Here is a 22464-nt window from a genome sequence, read left to right on the forward strand (position 1 = left end):
TGCATCATAGAAAAAGCAGCAAGATTGTAAGGGAAAAAAAATAAAATACAGAATTATTTTTTGCTTCATAAAGCATTTAACGCTGATCCACTGCACAAGAGAACACAAACACAATACAAATTTGTCAAGTGTCTTCTCTACAAGGTATACTAAAAAAGATACACTTCAAAGCTACAATCTAAATCAGCCAAGAATTAAGTTAAATGCTTTGAGAAAGTAATGAAGCAAAATATACCATGAACAGTATGGTAGGTCTCCACATTGCACTACTTTCAGCAAAGTACATTTCCTGTATTTGTTAACAGTTTGTAATATTTGGGAGAATAGGGTGGCAGCTATTCCGGCACATGCCTTTCCTTCCTAGCCAGCACATACCTTTTACCTGCTTTTCGCTTTGTTGTGCCTTTGTGTTAGCAGTTCCACCCTTACTGACACAACTCCAGAGCAAAAGGGCAGGTTAACCTGGACAGCAATGATCCACAGTGTCTGTAAAGGACTTTGAGATCCTTTCAATTCTTGAGGCAAGGAATTTTAAGGTACATTCACATGCACTCAAGCTGACACACCTTGTAATTTCAGGCTTGACAAAGAGCCCATGGACAGACATTGCTAGTTAGTGTTTGTATGACTGTCTCCCATCAGAACATGCTAGAGTCAAGCCCTTTGAATTGCATCTTACTAATATTTTTAAAGACTAATCAAAACGTTTGCTGCTTTCAATCTTCAAGAAAAGGAACTATGTTGACTAAGTAGCACTACACAAGTTATAGACTGGGAATCAGGATTTAAAGGTACTGATCTTCTATTGGAATTCTATACGGATAAATGCCCTCGGGGCTATCTGCATCCTTGTGTCTACCTATTGGCACTCAAACTCCCAAAGGCTTCTGTTAGAATCTCATTAACTGTTATAATGCAAGACCAACTTCTATGCCCCTTTGAAAACTTCTGACAGTATTTCTGTTTAACATTATGAAAATATTTTAACTGCATCTATGCAAAGTTGCTCCTTCCTAAACAGTGGCAGATCCATAAGAGTAGATATGATATAAAAGAAAGTGCAGTAAGAAAGTAAAGGGGCAATACAGACAGACTTTTAGTACAGAATCAGCATGTAAGACCTAAGCATGTAGATTAGCAGTAGCATACTTTTGGCACAGGCATATTGGCCACCATTACCCCTGTGAAGCCTCTGCTTCAAAAAGCACGTTTGCCATCAGACACCAAGGTGCTTTGTCATTAATGGTCCTGATAATCTTCACACCCCAGACAAATATCTTCTCTCCATCTTTAAACACACATTTTAAACATGCATTTTAAGATGAAAAGAATGAAAGAAACTGTTCAAGGAGAAGTGGTCCATATTTGAAAGTTAGGATAAAAGAACAAATGATAACACAGAAGGGAGATCCAGTCACAATATATTCAATACAGCCTAGGAAAAAAATACTTTAAATTTAACCTCAAAAAGGTTGGTAAGATTAATTAATTTTTTATTTGCAGTATATTATGGTATCTTCTCCATTAATGTAAGAATTGCTTTGTCATGTATTTCCCTTATGGTAATAAATTAAAAAAATAATAATAATTACTTAGTCTAACATTGCCTTTTATAGATTAAACATGGAATTAGAATAAATTTTTGCTTAGTGAACTTAGACCAAGCCTCACCCACTTTGTAATTTATTGGTTAAATCGTGGGTGTTTATCCCACTTAACAGAGAAAAGTATATCCAGAGCCATGCCAATGAACAAGCAATGTTTCTCATGGTAGTTTATTGCCTCATTATTGAGGCTTACTATATCTCATTTAAGAAATTCTCATGTTTTAAAAGGAGGGGAAAAAACAAGAACAATGAAATCTAAATTGCTTGATGAAAGTGATGAAACGTGAATTGCTTTTGGAATGGAGCCCGTTTTCCAAATGTACTCTCCCTCTCTATACAGAAAAATAAATGTAATGTTTGTAACCTCAATAGTACATTTTAAGTTTTAAAGATTGTTGTTTAAGAACTCAAACAGCAAAGAATAAAAGTATTTGTTTTAAATTTGTACAACCACTCTATTGAGGGAAGGAGTAGGGGCAGGCAAAATTCTTGACACACATACACACAGAAATCTCAGACTAACTCTTTAGCACTTACAGAACAACAGCTTAATCCTCTGAGGCATGCTATTTACCATACTATAGCAATTGTTCTATGTAACCTTTCAAAGATTACTTTAAAAAAAAAAGACCGAAATCTCTACAGCTTTCTGAACTTTATTACAGATTTGACCAAAGAGATGATGTCAAATCTTTTGCCCAACTGGCAGTGCTTCAGATAGTTGTGACTAAGGCTTGTCTGTTTTCTCTCAAGGTTAAGGAGAAAAAGCAAAATGAATAATTTTACCCACAACTATAAAAACGATGGACCTAATGCAATCCAATTCTGTTTTCCCTCTTTTTGGTCTAGTTTCTCTCGTCCTTTCATACTTTTCCTTTAACATTCTCACACTACTGTATAATTTCCACAAAACATTGACTACCACTGGGTATGACTTTCTGAATTACAAGTAGAAAATCCTTTATGTCTTTCCACAATCTAAGCTATTATTTTTAAACATATAAAAAGTACAAAACAAAAACAAAAAAGCACCACAACCATGAAACAGCAACAATATCACCGTGCATCATACATTTATTTTATCTATTGTTAACTCATACAGAAAGAAAAATCCTTGGTATTTGATATTCACTGCAGCAGATCATGTTTGCTTAATGCTTGAAAGTTCCTGATTGAAGTTTTAGCTTATAAATGAAACATCCTCAGTGTGCCATTACTGCTGCATAAGCCCAAGTATTCGAAACAGCCCAATCAAGCAGCAATTCTTTTAGACCACACAGTAACAAAACGTCTAAACAGCCTTACTTTATCCTCATCTACTGTTCTCCTGAAGGCCATAATCACATGCATTTGGAATGAAAACACATTGCCTAGACTGCAGTTCCACTGGTAGCTAAATCCATTTAATGGTTCGCTACCAAAAGGGGAAGGCCTCATTCTCCCCATTCTCCTCTCGGTATTCGTTCCCTTTCTCCACCACTCTTCCTTCTTCACACCTTACTGCTCTCAGTTGTACGGTGCCATCTCTTTTCTCACAGCAACACCAGCCATTATCACACCTGGTGAATCATTTCATCTCACTAAAATGAAAGAAAGATGTAATTTCTTTGCCGTTTTCCACTGTTTTGGAAAATGAAGCGAGTCCACAGAAGTCCCAAACATGTACCAGAAACAAAAAATAAACAATATGTGCCAGGAGTGTAGGTACAGGGAAGATGAGAGCTGGTAATGCCACATCTCTTGACACCAGCACCTCAGCTCCTTCTCAGATTTTTAGAATATTCTTTCATATAAGTATATAGATATGCATATGTGTGTGTGTATATATATATATATATATGTATAAATATATACACACACATACATACACACAAAGCACTAGATTCAACTACTAAAACACAACAGATTCACAAAAATGACTTCACCAGTTACTGGAGAAAGACTGGATTAGAAGTCCTGCCCTTTAGCTCTTATATTTTCTTTTCTTTTTGAGCAGAGATCTAGTCAGAGGAAGGAGCAGGGGTAGATTACAAAGGTAAAGTTCTTGAATTCACAACAAAGAAAGCACTAAACATTCCAGAAAGTTTTACTATGGAAATAAGTTAACAGATGGAACGAGGCAAATCGAATTTACCCTGGTAAATATTTAATATTGTATTACACATCAGTCAATCTGTATGGTCACAAACTTTATAGAGTTATCTATATTTAGATGAAAATATAAAAACTCCCACAAAAGTAGAAGGAAGACATGCAGTAAATGCAATGATTTTGTTCAGAATACCAACTTGAAGGTATAGGGTGCCACTCATTTTAATATCAAGCCTGATAAAAGCATGGGGAACTTCAGCAGTGAGCGACGTGGCAGTGGTTTTACAACCTGTCTTAGAGATACAAAGGTCAGAAAAGAACAGCAGAAACCACGAAGGAAGTATGCTGTGATAAAATACAAGATTCTACATAGCAACGAAGCAGCTGGGATGCATCCCTGGAGCAGTAACACCTGGCAGAACCCAAAGAGCTAATCTGAAGCAAGAGATCAAATATTGAGTTATGGGCATTGCTTAGCAAAAACACAAACAAGGCCAAATTCTAAGCTTTGTGTGTGGTTCAGCCCTCTCAGTGGTGACACAGAAGAGAAAGGGGTGGGAGGAACAGAAAGGCATCCTTTCAGTGAGCACAAACCAGGGGTGACACCTGTGAAGAAGCACGCCTGTCACTGGCCATGCCCCGCTCTCAGAGAGGGAACCTAATGCAGGGGCAAAGGAAGCCTACGAGCCCTTATAGCAGGAGGGGCTTCATGCAAACCCCAGCAGCAGCTACAACCTCCCACTGCGCTCTGCTGTGGTGGGGAGTGGACTCTTTGCATTACACAGCCATTTTCCAGGCAAAATACACGTTGCTCACTTCTTTCCCAGAGTGGTTTTTAAGCCCGCGAACTCGTAACGCATTTCTGAAAAACCAGGAGCTGGGGAAAAGAAATGGGATGGAGGGAGAGCACGACTCCCAAGGTGACATTTCAGCACTAAGAAGCATTTCTGTGCTAAGCTGAGAACTTACCACTGGCAAACAATAGAAGAAAACAGGTGTTGGTGCTGCAGTATAACACAGGATGGCTAAAAAGCAAACCTGATGTACAGCAAAGGGGAAAAATTCATACAGATAAAACTACTTTTAATGGCAATACTTCTCCACTAGATACCTAATAGCTTCAGACAATCTTGGTGGTCTGAATTCAAAAAATTGCAAATGAGAACAAGTACAGAGATGGGACTGAAAAAGCAGCAGGGCAGAAAAGAAAAACGTTTTTACGTTGGTTAACATTGGGGAAAAGAAACGCTAAGAAGTTAACTAAGCACTAAGTAGGATGTTGCAGGAAAAGAAGAAACGATAAACACTAGCACTGGAACACTGATATATAATACAGCAGTTCAATACATTAAAAAAAAAGATTAGAGTATAACTGATTTGTAGCCACTTGAGGAGCTCGGCTCTGAGACAGTCTTGTGAGAGAGCTGTAAGTACTAATACACCAGTGTAAGACCTAACATAAATCTTGGTCAGTCGTGGGCTTGTGCCCAGCTTAAAGTCAGTAACTAGAAGTGTTCAAACTGAAAACCAGAGAGTATTATGGACAGCAGTGTGAAAACAGCAACACAATTACTGAAAAAAATGATAGAGCGCATTAACCAGGGAAGGGAAGGGGGAAATCAAGCAAGAGGTTATCAAACCTCCTTTGATTTTCTCACTCTCATTAACACAGGAGATGTTTAATTTTGAAGTTGCTGCTTCTGGTTAGCTAGAGATGTTAATAGCTGAAGAAAACTCATCGTTTTCCACCACTTTAAGTTGCTTAGGTGCCATTTATTCATCGGTATATTTATTACAAGTTTTGCCCCTTTATTATCAACTTTTGTGTTTGCTATCAGACTGTTACACCAAAACGAAGTATAACAGAGGACAGGATTTCCTTTTCTCTATTGCATCCCAATAACAGTTCTGAAAGAGCTTACTAAGCTTTCTTTTGTTTTTATACTCTCCAAATTCATTGCGAACACTGCCATGTAAATGCATACATTAACTTGGAGAAAACAAATTCATACTACATACAGCACACTCAAAACATGAATTGTACCCACAAACAGGTACAACACCTTCTGGAAAGAAGAACCCGTGCAAATGCTTCAAAGCAAACAAGCAGAATCTGTACTAGTAATTGCTATTCTTTATACTGTCCCTCTGCTTATTTCATTACTAGGAAGAATTCATGCAGTATTCCTAAGCATAAGGCTTACAAGCAACACTTCTTTCAGGAAAAAAAAAGGAAGAAGATCTCTAAAAACATCTTGTTGATAGTCCTATAAAAATGTCAATGCAAAATAAATGAGGGAGATTACTTCACTGCTGAGTTGCTTACCATACTTGTGTCTGAATGCAATCTCTGAGGAACCACTTATTTCCAAAGAAATTCTGTTTTTAAGTACCCACACTGCAGTAATATGAGGATTTGGTGGCAGTAAAACAAGAAGACATTAAAACACGATCAAAATTATTCATACACATGCACTATGTTTATGCATGGGAGAGAAATCAAATGCACAAGGGCACTACCACACACTCATAAAAAGAAATGCTACTTTCACTTTCTCATATTGAAAAATACAGTGCATCAAACAGGAGCTGAGAAGAAAATCATTTGGGAAGGGTAGGCCAGCAAGGGACAGAGAATCTGGGAGACAGAAAAGGTCAGATCTGACATGCCTACCAAATACAAATTGCCAGAACACAAGAAAACATTTTCAGTACAAACACCAAAATGCCTGCATGTCAACAAAAATTATAAGCCCTCTCCAGTAAACTGGCTGTTGAATACATTATCCTGGTAGTTATATATTTTGAAAGGAAAGGATGTGGAGGTGCAAAGGAAGATTTTTCCAGTATTCAACTGAAAACACGGGTAAAGTTTGCCTGCCTTTCAACGGGTGACTAGCATTTCTGTAACACATACTGTTTCCAAGGTTTTCACTGCAGTTAAGCTTTGATTCTTACCACAGTCAAATCAATACTACTTTTAACTTAGAAACATATATTTTTAATTGTTTGGACAATGACGAGGAAATAACCTGAGCAATGGACACTTTGAAAGAACTGATGAATTTCAAATGCCATTAATTTCAATAACAAATGACATCAGATGCACAGAGTCTCCAACACCTGCACAGTATTTGTTTTTTCTTACCACTGTACCAGCCTTCTGTCCACTACAATACCACATTCGTATCATCAGAAACCAGTTTGACCTCTACAGCACTGCCTACAACTTCAGAGGATAGCACTGAAGAGTCAAATAATGCAATTTGTTAACTCTTTGCAAAAAGTAGCTTTGGAACAGTTATTACTATTTAAAATGAAGACAAATCCTTTAGTACTAGTCATTTACATCTCTGTAGATAAGTAGTCAACTGGTTCTTCCAAGAGCCAGTTCCGTTTTTATGACAACTATGACCAAAATACATATACTCCTTCCTTGGCAAACTTGCCCGAATGCTTAGCAGATCAGTTCTGCCACTACCATGAGGAAATCTAGCATCAATAAATCCTCCCGCCTACTTATCTCCACCTTTTCAAGTCAACAGGGTCAGTTAACATTTAAGTTAAAACTGGCAACTGTGGCTCACATTCAGTGATGTACCTTATTTACTAATTAATGTTCACAAGATATCTAAGTCCTAGACTTCATCAGAATTTGAATCTTCATCTTTGGAGAAGTGCAGAACATTTGGTCAAGGTAGCACACATCCACACCCACACACACGCACGCAACAATAGCACTTATGGATTGGCTTCTGTTCACTCTCCCTTGTCTACTAACACGAGAGCAATATTCCTGCAAGTGCCATAGTGGAAAAACAAAACCAAAACTAAAAAACCAACTCCTACATAGACAAGTCCTTTACATGAGTAACTCCGAGGAGTGTTGTTTTGTGTGTTTGTCAGACATTTTGTAAGCCAATAAAAATCAATTATTCACAGAAAAACTTTATTTTTTGTTGGGTTAATTGTCTGCTGAGAAAGGGCTGGCCTCTGAACAACATCATCGTGGAGAGGACTGGGAAGGTCTTGCTTCAGAGCAGCTATGTCAGCACAGATAATGGCACCATGAGGAATACAGACCTGGTCCAGTTCTACCAGGCTTTGATTCAGCAAGTGATCAGGGATGGAAATTAGACCAAATTGCAGTCTGGATCCTGGACTTTTCCCATGATAGAACGATGTCCTTGAGAGGGTGTGACATATAGGACGAATGACAAGAGAGCTCTTGAAGCTAGCTAAGGCTGGTTTTCACATGATGGCCACCTGATTTTAGATTCCAAGCAAAAAGCTCTTTTGCTTTAAGAGTGTACAGAGCGAATACAGTCCTGAGCTTTGCTAATTCAAAAATAAAAATCACTTACAATTTTGTCTGGTTTATCTTAAAACATGAATACAAAGTAAATTCAAGGACAGAAGAATTACGCAGTACATAAACTGTTGTCTTTTCTCAGCAGCATTTTACTTGAAAACCAAAAAAATACAACCAAACAAAAAAACTATGTTAAAGTACTCTTGTCAAAGTTTCTATGCTCATTGCTTTTCTTGGAACAATACCAGGTCTTTGAACTCCTCCAATTTGAAATTACAAAGCAGCTACTAGACTAAATGGAAGTTGCATAATCAGCCAGAAAGACATTTAAGGTTATATATATTTTAAACCCTCCTTTTAGTTTCAGAACAGCTTCCTTAACTTGCTACACATTGTGAAGCTGAAATGTTCCTCAGCTCCCAAGTGAAAAATGGGGATGTAGTTTGACACTTTACTTAAATTCTGTACGTTTTGGAAGAAAACATTAGTTTCTGATTCGTGCCTTAATAGATCGTTAAAATAGTGCTCTTCCATTCAGGCTATTGCCACTTTAGGCTTTTTTTTTTATATTTTTTTTATTTTTAGATAATTGCTATTCCATGTATTTTCAAAATGCTGGCACTTAGTAGTTAGGCTTCAGAGGTTTCAAACACTAATGCATGCCTGAAAGATATTCACTTAATCTTCCACAAAAACTTGCTTTCTTCACTTAAATGAAAATCTCTGCGCAGATAGCGAACAAAGCAAAAGTTTAAAGTTGATCAAGCAGCATTCTGGGTAGGCAGCAACACTCCCTGTGTTACTGCTGAAACGGTGTTCTTTCAGTTGGTATAAAAGTTCTCAATTTCTTTTCCAGTTTGTAATCAATACATACAAAAATGGGATTTCCAGTTCTAGAGGACAAAGAGTCCAAAAGCAGTGAATAAATTCAGTTCTCCATCAGATTTTAAAAGAGGTGTGTTTGGTTTTTTTTTTTTAGTACTTATTGGAGTGGAACCGAAATCTAAAAAAAAAATTAAAAATCCATACCATTTACCCATAAGCATCTTGGCAAATGTTTAAGCATGCTCTAGTGTATAAATTGATGAATCCACAATGCTGGTAACAAGATAAAATTTGAATTCACTCAATACAATGCCAGATTATAGTTTAGTGGAAGGAACTTTCATTTTGGATTTAACTTATCTTAGTGTTACAATCTCACTTCACGAACATACAAGTAACAGACTCCACTGCATTGCAATATGAATACCAGAGCTGGTCTGCCTGTAAAAACAGGCATATTTTTCCTCTTCTCCTTCTCCCTCATCACTCACAAGCAGTTAAATGGGTGATTTCCTGCATCTTCTACAGGATTCACGCCCTTTTGGTATCTACAGCTTCAACTGAAAAAAGTTCATTTAAATCAGTGTTTCAGTTTCTAAACTGCCTGTATTAAAAATATCTACATTAAAAATATCTGCATTTCCCCTGCTTGAAAATTTTCATATAATCATTATAATTTTAGATTAAATTAAAACTTGAAGTAGATTGTAAAGCATAAGACAAAGATCGAAGATCTTGAACTCAATTTATATAAACCTAATATCAGAATACATGCCAAATTTAAAAATCAAGTGAAGCATCTTTGATACCAATGTATTGAAAAGCATGCTACAAATTTGTCACTGTTAAAAATATATATATTTAAAGTAGCAGCCCTCTGTGTTCAGTTCTGGTAAATTCAAGTGAAAAACAAACAAGCAAAAAAAGAAGGGACCAATAAAAGCAGCAATGTAACTGACGGCCTGGAACAATGTCCATATTAGGCAATCTTGAAAGAATTGGGATTGGCTCTAAATTAAGAAAGGAAACTGAAGGATATAATGGTAGAAGTATGCAAAATAATGGTTGGCACTGATTCATTTTTCCCTGACAGCTCGTTTCCTCTTCTACTACTTCTAGCACTAGACAACTAAATTGGAAGATGACATTTAAAATTAAACATATAATGCATAATCAGCTTGTAAACTACAAGTGACCATTGTACTAAGGAGTGGAGAAAAAAAAATAGTATGTTTATGCAGGAGTTGACAAGAACACCAGCAGCTTCACTGTGAAGGATTACAATGTGCACAGAATACAATCAGCTTTTTGAAAGTTTATGCCAGACCAGCTGATATGGTCTAGGAAAAAACAAACTAACAAAAACCACTCCTCTATTAAGGAACATCTAGCCTATAAACCACTACACAACTTTTTGTGGTTACTCTTAATCTTCTCTGTCTACTGCTGATTACTTTTTCAAAATTCTTTGAAATGTGGAATTTAGCTTATTCTTTACCATGATTGCCACTGCGATTCTTTTAATACATGTATTTTACTTATCTTTTGTGCAGACATGAAAACAGTAATTTTATTTTTAGCCCTGCTAAATGAAAAAAAAAAAAACTTTCAAAACATTCCATTCCTCTTGCAATTAAATGATGAAAACAGAACTCAAACATAATTCTCAGATCACGCAATATGGCAGCATTACTTCCTTACTTTAAGAAGCTTAGTGACCATTTTCCTGCTGACTGGCCTGAACAGGTTCAAAATTGGGACATCCTTTTATCAACCAACCATCAGTACATGAAAATCTCGAACTCTTTACAGACACTGCTTGATTTACCTTCATCTCCTGTTTATGTACTTGAAAGAATAAGAAACATTTTTGGTACAAAATGCTAGTCCTATCTAGAGTTCCAAAATTTCAATAAAATAACACAAAACAAAAAGCCCTGCAGATCAGTTTTTAAACTATATGCTTTCAACAACAAATGTCAGAAATGTACTTAAGAACCATTTGTGCAAAGTTTTAAAGCTCTAAAAAAATGAAGAGTGGTATTTCTTTTTTCATCTTCCGTGATGGCTGAATTTATTTTTAGACTTTTAATAGAAGTCTTCTTTAAAATTATAAAGGAGCTCCCATGCAGGATCTAAAAGGATCTATAGAGCAGGTACAATAGAGATTGTATACTTGTATACATACTGTTGGTCTTCATGCACATTTATCCTGCAGCATAATGTTAAAATAAGTGATAACTGAAGAGATTCAGAAAAAAATTATGAAATCAAAATTATAAAAATCAGGAATTTCAATGTGTTGTCAATTACTCTATAATAACATCTTTCTAATATTTACTTTCTAATAGTAAAATAAAAGAACTATCAAAGAATAGTTCAAGTTTAAGGTATTTTAAGTTCTCACAAATAGTAAGTAAAATACAAAATGTTTTCTGTTTCATATACTTTAATCAAAGGATTTAACAACATGTAAATAAATACAATATGGGCAGCCTCACTATTTCATTCAAAACTTTAGTGCCTTATTAAAGAGGCCTCATAATCACATGACCCACAATTGTTAAAAATTATCACAATCTGTTAGAATGAAAATAAAAAACCTAAATCAAAACAAACAAAAATGGTGAATCAAATCTTACCCATTCTTGAAATATAAAACATGTGCTCTTTGTAATCCTGTTTCCAAGAAAAAACCAAGTTCTTGTTCATGTGTAGTGGGTCCTGGTTTAGGGCTTCTGTTTTGTATATTCGTATTAATCACCTAGGAGAACACAAGAAAAAAAATACAACAAAAATTATCAAGTTTTGTAGACTTTCACAAAGAAAGTAATACTTTACATTGGAGAAGTCTTTTTCATTTTCAGGCAGCTGATAGCTGAATAGTTCTATCCTTAATTCCATTCATACCTAAATATAAATCTTTTTTTTGCTGTTGGCTATCCCTTTAACGGTAATTTCTTCACCAAGCAGAATGTCCTCTAAGAAAAGTTTTATAATACATTTTCAGAACTTAACATGAAGAAGAGTATAAAAAAGAAGTGCATGACAAAGCATATTTGCAACCTCACTCAATAGCTGAGGTGATGGTATTTAAAATCTAAAACCCTGGTAGGTTAGGAAAGAGTGCTGAAGAAAGCAGCACTGAAGATTAAAAGTGATATCCAGAGAGATTTTAAAAGAAACAGTTTAGAAATGATTTAATTTGTATTAGTTGCATTAAAAATGGAAAATGATCAGCTTTCATTTGCCTTCATATTCACTACATATTCTACCAACCACTAAGAGACAACAAAAGCACTCCAAAGCAAAAAAGCTCAGAAAATAAGAACGTGTGTTTATTTAAAAAGCAGTATCAATTACTTCTCTCCCTCTTCATTTTATTTTTTTCTTTTGCTTTTCTGACCCCAACTTAGTATCTAATGAAGACTACACCATTAATTATTTTTAAGAATTATCTGAAATGCCACGAAGCATATACACGCAATATACATAATTCCTACATGTGTTTGAAATATACCATAATATACCATGTTCATAAATGAATTCCCAGGAGGCTACAGATCAGCATCCTGAACATACATAATAATTAAGAGAGTTCTGTCCCTTTTCAGACTACTAGCACAATTTTCTAGGAGGACAGAAAGTCACACTAGCTTTATTGTCCAATAGTAAGCATGCCCTGAAGTTCTAAGAAAACAAGTATCAGACATTTTCTTTCCAATGAATTACCAAAATGTTGGTATCATCATACCAATAACAGATGATCCACACAATTCTTACCCTTTCTATCTCCTGAAGGTACAGAAGAGCAATATCCCCAGCCTTCTCATAGCACGTAACAATTTCTTGTTCACGGTCCACATGGAGGTTGCTAGCTGAAGAAGAAATTGGCAACTTCTCAAGACAGAGACCTGAAAATAAAACATTTTCAATGGAAGCATTAAAAACTAATGTCATAAAATACTGCATCTGGAGTATAGTCCAGGCTAAACCCTTTTGATCATGGGAAGAAGCAAACAAAGAAATTACTGAAAAAATTTGAAGGTATGGTCCTCTGATACAGACAGAAATAAATAACACTGAATCCTTCTTAATGATTGTAAAACTATGAGAAGCAATTTTAGCAATTATGATTTAAATGAAAATTATGACATTCTACCACAGAGGTGTCCAGTGTCCTTCTATACCAGTTTTAAATTACTGGAGACATCTTCACTTATTCCAAGTGATCACAGAAACCAAGGCAAGGTGAGGAAAGCACTCAAAGTTAATACCAAACTTAGCAACAGAGCAAAGCAGAAGCACCAATAAAAGCAAACGCATTTTTAAGAAATAAGGGATCAGGAAGTGGAATTTTTGGATTTAAGCTTTTGTTCATCAAATTTCTCTCTCTTCGATTTTCAAAAATCTCACTACTCCCTCAGTGCAACAGGCTTGCAACATGCTTTACATCACCTGTCACCTATGTTATTTGTCAAACACTTGTTCTCTGATCAGTGACCTGTTCGCTGTCTGATTCTACTTACCTTGCTATGGAATTGCAGAACACACTAAACACAATTAACAACATGCTGGGGAAAAAAAGGATTAGTATATCCTCTGCAGGAAGAAAACACTAAATTCCTAATGACAAATAATGATTTCAATATGCTTTTTGTATCTGTTGTCAAGACAATCAAAACAACTTCAAGAATCCAGACCTGATCCTAAATCTGTGCTGGCCTACTGTGCTAATAATCAGCATAGGAGCTGAAAAATCACTATTAAATTGCCCTCCATATGCACCCTCATTAGGTCTTGCATTGAAAATAAATGCAGCATAAGATACCATGCAGGCAGTTAGCAGTTTAAGCCATAGATTGTCTAGGAAAAATTGTGATAGATACCCACATTTATGTGAATGCCCACAAAACAACTCAATACAACCAGCTTTAGTAAGAGGTACCTCTCATCAAGCACAGAAGTCTTTTGTGCCTTTATTAGACCTATCCAACAAAAACATTATCTGGTGCTTTGAAGCCAAAAAATATAAAGTTTTTGCTTGTCTAAAATCAAAACAACATTCACTAATCAATGGTATCTGCTATACAAGCCACTTCTATTAAAGTTGTTTTCAAAATAATTAAAGAAAACAGCTGGAAAGGACCTCGAGAACACTCACCCGTCTATCTGAATAAGGAATCAACCAACACCAACAGATGCTCTTCCAACATGTTCTTAAATCCTTGGCCTTCTTATGCAATTTATTATAGAGCACAACTATTCCTACGATTAATATTTTTTCCTAACATCTAAATCTCCCTCCCTAGATTAAGTATTCCTAGTCTTCTTCACAGATTATTCCTATTATTCCTTTCTTTACAAAACCTCTTTTCTAATTTCAATCTAGAAAAAGAGAGACGTGTTTCCTACAATGAATATCAATTTTCATTCTTTTCATGCTTCCTTGACATTTGATCATTTTCATCTCCTCTAGAGTCTCTCCAATGGGTTCTATCTATCTTGGCTTGTTGTGCCAAAAATTGGATACAAAGCTCTACTTGGAGCCTCAACAGCACCGAGCAGAAAAAAAAAAAACAAAAAAAAAAGTATCCTATATCAAATGCAGGAAGTTTATCTTTTTTTAAATACAAATCACTAAAACTTTTGTGCCTTCTTGTGCGTATTAGCAAAAGATTCCCTTCTACTTTTGACATGCAACAGATCTCCACATCATATTCTGCAAAACAAACATAAAAATCAGTATACTTTTCAAAAACCTACATGTTCCAAAAGCCTAGCAAACATTCAAGTAGACTCTCTTGAAAACCTGCCAAACCTGAGTACAACAGACACTGGACTTCTCTGACATGTCTAAATCTTAAATCTGTTTTCATCTTAACATCTCTCTAAAAATTAGAAAATACATTAAAATAGTCTAGAGCAACCTATGCTGGTCTGCTTTCTTTCAATTTTTCAATCATATAACAAATATTCCAAGAGGTGGTTTGTTGTTTTTTGTTTGTTTGTTTGGGGTTTTTTGTTTGTTTGTTTTTACTAATTTTATGTCATATATCCAAAAGATTTAACTATACAAAAAGTTCAGACCTCCTGCTGCTTGAACTGACTCTCTGATAAGAGCTAAATGTATGGTTGATGTTGGATAAAAAGCTTGCAGTGTCCTACATGAACATCTTCAAACTCAGAGGTGACCATAAAACACAATAAACGAGCAGTAATAAAAAAATGCCAAATGACTGAAAGCATCAGATAGTTGGCAAGTGGATCATTCCTCCCCACCCTCTCTCCCCCATGACACAAACAACAAGCGCCCCACAGTAACCCTCCATTTATGAGACATATTACTCAGCCACCTATTTGTGGAATTTACTTGGATTTATTATTTTTATTTTTATAATTATGGCCACAACTATGTATTTTTTTTAATCTGAAAAACTCAGTATAAAGACCTTCTCTCATTTTATCTGGGAATTTTCCTTAAGATATGAAAGAATCTCAGTGCTCCATCAGAAACTTTAAAGTAACGAAGAAAAAAAGTACAAAATTGTGACAGGGTCCTTTGATGAAGCACATAATACTATTTCTTAAAGTAACTTTATTATACAACTGTACTTAGTGTATTTTTCCTGGTATGCTTATTACAACCTGTCAAAGTATATGTATTTTAAGCATGTAATGCTTTACAGCCAGAAGTTAATTTGGAGAACTATCCTGAAACAACCACTTACCAGGATGGTTCAGAGACTTTATTTGGTTTGCTGACACAAGGAATAATTGCAATTCAATACTACATTAAAAATGAAAACATAATGACTAGAAGAAAAACATTGAATAAATTAAGATTTCTGTAACATGTTAAAATAAGAAGTCCGTTCAGATTCCGAGCTACTTATTTAACTTTTTCTTAAAAACAGATGATGGAGTGTAGAAATAATTATTAACACATGTAAAAGTATTTTTAATTTGAAATAGATACAAACAGCAATATAGCAATAACAACCACGAAATATACTACCCACTTTTTTGTAAGAATATTGTGAATGATTAGAAATGAATTAAAATAAGGCATTATTATATTAGGCTCTTGAAAAAAAAAAAAAGCAAGTGGTAACTTAGAGAATTTAGAAACACATGAATTCAAAGACACACATATCACCCCAAATCATCTGCTGACAATGTTCACATGCATTCGGACAAGTCAGTTCTCCCCTATGTGCTTATTTCCACACTTCCCAGGCAAAAATCTGTTTTTCTGCCTCAAAAAGTTATGAACTTCTTTAATTATTTGTAATTTTTTGAGATATTCAGCAAAGAGTTGCATGTTCAACTCTATTTTTTGAGAAATTCAGCAGAGTTACTGCTACGAAATATTACTGCATTTGTTGTACAAGTCGTAGCTATTGGTTTATTTAGCCTTAATTCTTTATATTGTTTTAGCTTGTATTCAAGAATATCACGCCAGTTGGTATCACAAATTGACTTTGATATTATGGCTTTTAAGTTTAAGCCCTTCCAGTCAAAACCACCTTCAAGTAAAAGCTTCTAACAAACTGGGTCAGTTTTATTTTGGGAAGACACTTATCTCATACATATCTAGTCCAGATATCAAGCAAGATGACTCCTGAGGGAAAAGAAAGTGAGAAGCAGTGAAATGAATACGAGTCCATTCTAGTTAAGCTTATGTGTTTTGCAAAGTAACTCTAAAATTGTTTGTCAAAAGAGTAGAACAGCAACAAACAGTATTTGAACAAGAAAAAGGTATGCCTGATATTTCAATTACATGATAGCTTGCGAAGGTTTTCTTTAAATCTTTAAAACATGGATAATTTATAATTTTTATAAGATTCAGAAAGCAAACAGTAGATAGTTTTATCACTTATTCCAAGTGATCTTCATGTCTGTATGCTCTCAAATCAGTGATCAAAGTTATGCCAAGCCTTTTTTTTTAAGCAAGTACATTACAAGAGCAAACTAACTGCAGTATCACATATGCACATTACTACTACCCAAAAAAGAGGGTTCCTCATAAGAATGAGCAATAAACTAACAATTTTTGAAAAGTTCACATGGATAAGATTTGCTTATTCTTAGCAGTTTTTTTATTTTGATTACATTGACTTTTCATTTTCATTCATTAAAAAAGTAGACTTTCTGTTGGAAAACCAACTAACTAACACCCCCATTTCATTTTACAAAGTAAAACAAAAATTACTCAAAGGTCAAAAGGGAATCCACATCAGATTTCAGATCTTTAGCAAGTACTCCTACCACCCAGATCACTACTGAAACCATTAAAAACACACATACACACACCGCAAGCCTGAGAAAAGCCTGTCGCATCTGTCACATTTATGGCATTTTGTGTAACTGAGGATCTTAGAAGATGCCAGTCAGTACCCTGTCCATGTAAGTGCTTGTCAATTTTAGAGACCACAAGTAATAACTGTGGTTTATCTCCTGTCTTCAGTAGTCAAGTCAAAGGACAGACAAAAACAAACAAACAAAAAGTGAAAGACTATTTTATACTTAAGTAAATAAACATGTTTTTGCAGGAGGGAAAAAGTTGCATGAATAGAAAGGGTTCCTGGGTTTGCTTCCTGTTTTCCTTCGACATGTAAAATCCAAGTCTGAGTATACATCCTTTATTCTTCCCTATAGGATATGCAAAGCAATACTGGTAAGTGTTCCATAGGCTGTACACAAATGAACAAAAGGCATCAACCTTTCATCTCTGCTTTTAAAGAAGCTTCGTATTTAGCTTACATATTTAGAACAAGCAATTATATAGATTATAGCACACACTTACTAGTAATTTTTGACAAAAAATTGAAACAACTCTAGTTACAGCCATCAAGGAACTCCCGCGGTTTATTGCTGAACTTAGAACGAGCATTGCTAATTTCACTCAAGTAAAGGACTTATTTCTAGAAGTCCTCAGTCAAAGATTGTGCTTTGTGTGTAGAGAATTACCTTTTTTTGGAAAGCAATGTATAAACTTTTTTCCCTGTCAATTTCCTACTGGTAATTGTAAAGTATTAATTAATAAGAGGAGGAAGACTAAGAATAGGCAGTAGGAAAATATATTTATATTAAAGTACCTCTTACTGCAGATACATTGTCTTCATAGGAATTGCCTATTTCTTTAGACAATATAAGGAAACAAAAATATTTCATCTCCTTGTTTTTTCAAGTGTGCTGTATTTCCCATTCCTCTCATGCCAAGACACAGGAAAAAAAAATCTCCAACAACTGTTAGGATGCAGAATCTCCTCTATGGCTACTTTCATACACAAGTAGCTCCTCAGAACAGGCATCAGAAAGGTCAATATCCTCTTCTCTCAGCAAACTTGAATTTAAAGGAAACTGCTCTGGCTAGCTCATTTTTCTACATACAGGGTACTTACAGAGAATTAAATCCATTCTAGACAAAACTCAGAGCATTACAAGCACCACTTTCCAGAGCTGAAGACAGTATTTCATCATCTATGTTCATACTGCAATATTACCCCCTTACTATTTTTTCTAATATCAGTTATGCTAGTTCTTCAAAGCATCTCTAAGTTCTTCAAAGTTAAAAATAAAAATACACATATATATCTACCCTAGTTTCTAACGGCAGGAACACTCATACCTTTTCTGAAGTGAATTCTTAGCAGTTAATAAAACCAAAACAATATTTGGGGATTTATTATAATGTCATCTGAAACAATATATCATAGCTGTAATAACATCTGCTGAGAAATGACTGGCCACAATTCTCCTCTAAATGTAACAGTTTTCAAATATTTGTATTTTCTTAACAACACAGAATAGAAGAACCAAATTATTTTCATTCAATGTTTGGATCTCAAGCACCAGAGCTAAAAGCTCCACTGAAGGAAGCAAGACAAACCCTTGGCTTTTCCACCTCAACCCCTATTCAAGCAGGAGAGATACAGACTTGGGAAAACCAAGCTTTATCTGAAAAAAGTTTTAAGTAGCTATGGCACAGGGTTCCCAGCCACGGTCTGCAAAATGTTTGCTGGCAGGCTGCAACTCCTGCACAGCAATATGGGAGGAGGGAACTTAAGGAAGTTGAGTTCTTGACCCATTACCTAATGAGGCCAGAGATCTCTGGCATAATGTTTAAAACAGCTTTCATTTAGCATTCTTCCATGAAGAGCTGCTCGGTGTCTGCTGACACGGGCTAGCAACACACAAGATCTCATTACAATCGGGTACGATTAAAGTTAAGTGCGGGATCTTTTGCTAACTGCAAAGTAGCAATTCACATGCAGCTGACACTTTCACTGAACCTAATGAATATTTCCATGTTTCTGTAAATAGAACTAATTAACAGCCAATCATTTACCTTGGTAAATGCGACATTAAATTTGAATATGGGTCAGCAGAAGTAAAGGCCGTCTCACCTTACTCAACATACATCGTCTAAATATAAACACAGTTATTTGAACAGGCAATATGAGACACAGAATGGCCTGCAGCAACAGGGTTACAATCCTGTAATGTCGCAGTCTAACTTACATATGACATCTCTCACGTACTTAACAAGAACGTAACTGTAATGCAACACAGCGATCTTGTCAGATACCTGCAGTAGTCTACTAATCTATGACAAGATAGTAAATATGAACACAATTTCTTAACTAAAATCAAAAGTTTACAGCATTGCAGACTGTAAGGACTTATAAATTGCAATGTTCATCTCTGAGCATATGTGGAAAGATTCACTGATTTGTAATGCCAAGTATTACACATCCATTTTTCAATCATATCTTGACTTATGCAGCATCACGATCGTGTTAACTTAGATTTTGATAACCTTATTTCCCAGTTAAATATATACTTGTAATTTGAGTGTCACTGAGAAGTTGCACCTCCCCAAATTAACACCTCAATATCCCACTGTGTATCTCATCTCTGCTTCCATAAGCAAACAAAAATTGCTTAGAAACACAGAAGATACTGCCACGCATGGTATTTGAATAATGCCTGTGTGTGCTTTCCAGTATATTACCTCATTCATATACTGCTGAAAACTAGCACAAACTTAATTGTCCTGTTCCCAGAGAGCATATCCTTAGGAGAATATTAGCTTCAGTCATTATTAAAATGGATTCTAAATATACACTACCATGTGATAGCAGTGCCACACACAATTTTTTCTGGTTTGTCTTTGAAGAGAAGGGGGTAGGGAAAGTTGGAGCTAGGTACACAAGCCTAACTTGAAAAAGGAAAGACTCAGACATACACAATCTTTAGTTACTTCTTTATGGATTCATAACTTGTCTTATTTCAATTCTTCCTAAGTTAAGATTTTCCTCAGTCTCAAAATTGAGCATTGGCAATTAAATTGATCTAGTGAAGAACTTAAACAGATGATACTAAAGAGACAAAATTAACCTCTTATAATAGAGGTTTGGAATTCTTTTCAATTTATAAGCCATTTGAAAATTACCCCCTTACTGTCTTGTTCAGAATTGTGTTTCTGAAATTTAATACTGCAGCTATTCCAACACAACACCTTCTATATACACAGAATAGAACAGAATCGCTCAGAAGCACAGCATCAAAAATAGCTTAAAAAAAAAATCACAATAGTTTAAGGGTGTAAGATCAGAAAAGTATGCCTATCAACAAAGTTAACCACATAGAAGAAGAATGTGTCTCACTACTCTTTCATTTTTAACTCGTGAATTTGATGAAATGGTGAAGAAAGGCAGAAAAATACCAGAGCTGTACTCCATTCAGGAGTACAACTTTGTGGTAGCTACCTCCTCTCCACCTCTGGGTGAGAGATATCTGAGCAGTGCTGAATCCTGACCTATGATAATCAAGTTTCTGAAGTTTTGCCTCATGCGTATTCACTTGGCTAATCTACTCTATGCTGTTTTAATGGACACAGCAGCAGGTAACTTTTCATCAGGCCACTCTTCCACCATCTTCTACCCAAGACAACGCGTAAGACATCACAGCAGACAGTTGCATTTGTTGCCAGAAGCCGGGAAAAAAAGCCCCTTTCTTTTTCCCCTCACCATAACAACACCAGACCATTAGCTTTTTGGTCTTTATGAGACACAGCAGTTCTGTATCTCAAAGTTCTCAGATAGAGGTTTACAAAACTAACAAACAAAAAACAACAAACAACTTGGTGGATAATGCATTCAGACACGCTTATTCTGGAGAAATTAAAGTGTCAGTAAGAATTTTCCTCCTCTGATTTTTTTTTCTCTGCCACATCATATTTTTTAACAATAAAAATATATATACATGCATATGTTTATGTAAACATGTTATGTTTATGTATGCCCCCATATATTTGTATGCATACATATATAAACATACACACAAATACATGCACACCAGAGTTCAGCAAGTGTTTAAGGACCTCACTTCCTCTCCAATGTTCCAATTCAGTTTCTTCTCCCCACAATTGCCACTACTGCTTTTCCTCTTCTCCTTCTTACTAGCCATTAGTAGATAAAGCTCCAACAAAACTTAGCTTGAACCTGACCTTGGGCTCATTTTGTACCTCATTTCATTCATACACACATGCTGAATCTCCCTTTGCTGTGAAGGACAGAAAGAAATACTTTCCATGTTGTGCAAGGGTAAGAGTGCACAGGCACAAAGCAGACCATTTCTGAGGGCTTACAGTAGACTTAATTGTCTAGGGTTACAGCATAACATGCTCATTTAAGTACCTTGAAACAATGCAGAAGAATAAACATTTCAATTCAAGCATCCTACTCAATCCCTCACCTCTGTTATAGAATGAAAAGCTCAGAGTAAAAGCATTTGTGGGAAGCACTTGTGGCAGTCCTACCTTAAGTGAGAAAAAAATTGTAGCAATTAAAAAAAGTAAAAGTAACAATAAAAAAATATAGCAATTAAAAACTACCATTAGTTTTCTGCCTTACAGCTTTGTCAGGCAAGCACATTAGTGCCTGACCACTACAAAACAGGATACCAATATCCTGCTGACTACAAATCCAGTGGAACTGGGTTTGCCCAAAAGTGGATTGAAATTAGGAAACTTAAACGGGTATTTTTACAGCCTCTCTGCATGTTGCCGTGCTGAGCAGTGCAGCCAGGCTGATGCATGCACACAGGCATTTCTTGGGAACATGGTGATCTGTTCATGACTGCCAAAGAAATACAAGCTAAATACTTAGAAAACTTTAGATATTCAGGTTATCCTTGAAATCACAAGCAGAAATACAAGTCACAGCAAAGCACAAAATCCATTTAGGAATAACTTGTACTTAGTTGGTAGTAACTACAAGTCTCCAATCACCTCTGAAGAAGCCCTTCACACTGGAAAGTTTTATAGTCCACTCTTAAAAGTGGAAAATAGAAATTCCAGGGAGGGGAGGGAAGGGGAGGGAAGGAAAAGGGGGAAAAAGGGGAGAGTTAACTGTACTACTGCATATTAATGTTCACTATTTAGCTGTCAGTTACTCTAAATGTTTCTGACTTCAGCCTTATTCCAGAACTGGCAGGAGACAACAAACTTACAACCCTGGGAAGAAGGGATATTAACTTCCATTAATCACCCATTCAAACTTAAAACATGTTAGCAAAAAAAAAAAAAAAAAAAAAAAAAAAAGGCAAAACAAAGCAATT

General features: G+C 35.5%; 1 protein-coding gene across 5 annotated transcripts in view; it reads right to left on the bottom strand.

The window, feature by feature from the left end:
* Positions 1-22464, bottom strand: part of TTC7B (tetratricopeptide repeat domain 7B) — a 138572-nt gene that overhangs the window by 92693 nt on the left and 23415 nt on the right. For all 5 annotated transcript variants that reach the window (XM_035539890.1, XM_050711100.1, XM_050711101.1 and 2 more), the window contains 2 exons: positions 12619-12749; positions 11478-11599 (listed from right to left, as the gene is read on the bottom strand). In XM_035539890.1, the coding sequence (XP_035395783.1) occupies positions 11478-11599; positions 12619-12749 (253 nt within the window). The remainder of the gene's footprint in view (positions 1-11477; positions 11600-12618; positions 12750-22464) is intronic.

Source organism: Cygnus atratus, chromosome 5 (assembly GCF_013377495.2).
Source record: "Cygnus atratus isolate AKBS03 ecotype Queensland, Australia chromosome 5, CAtr_DNAZoo_HiC_assembly, whole genome shotgun sequence".
Taxonomy (NCBI): domain Eukaryota; kingdom Metazoa; phylum Chordata; class Aves; order Anseriformes; family Anatidae; genus Cygnus; species Cygnus atratus.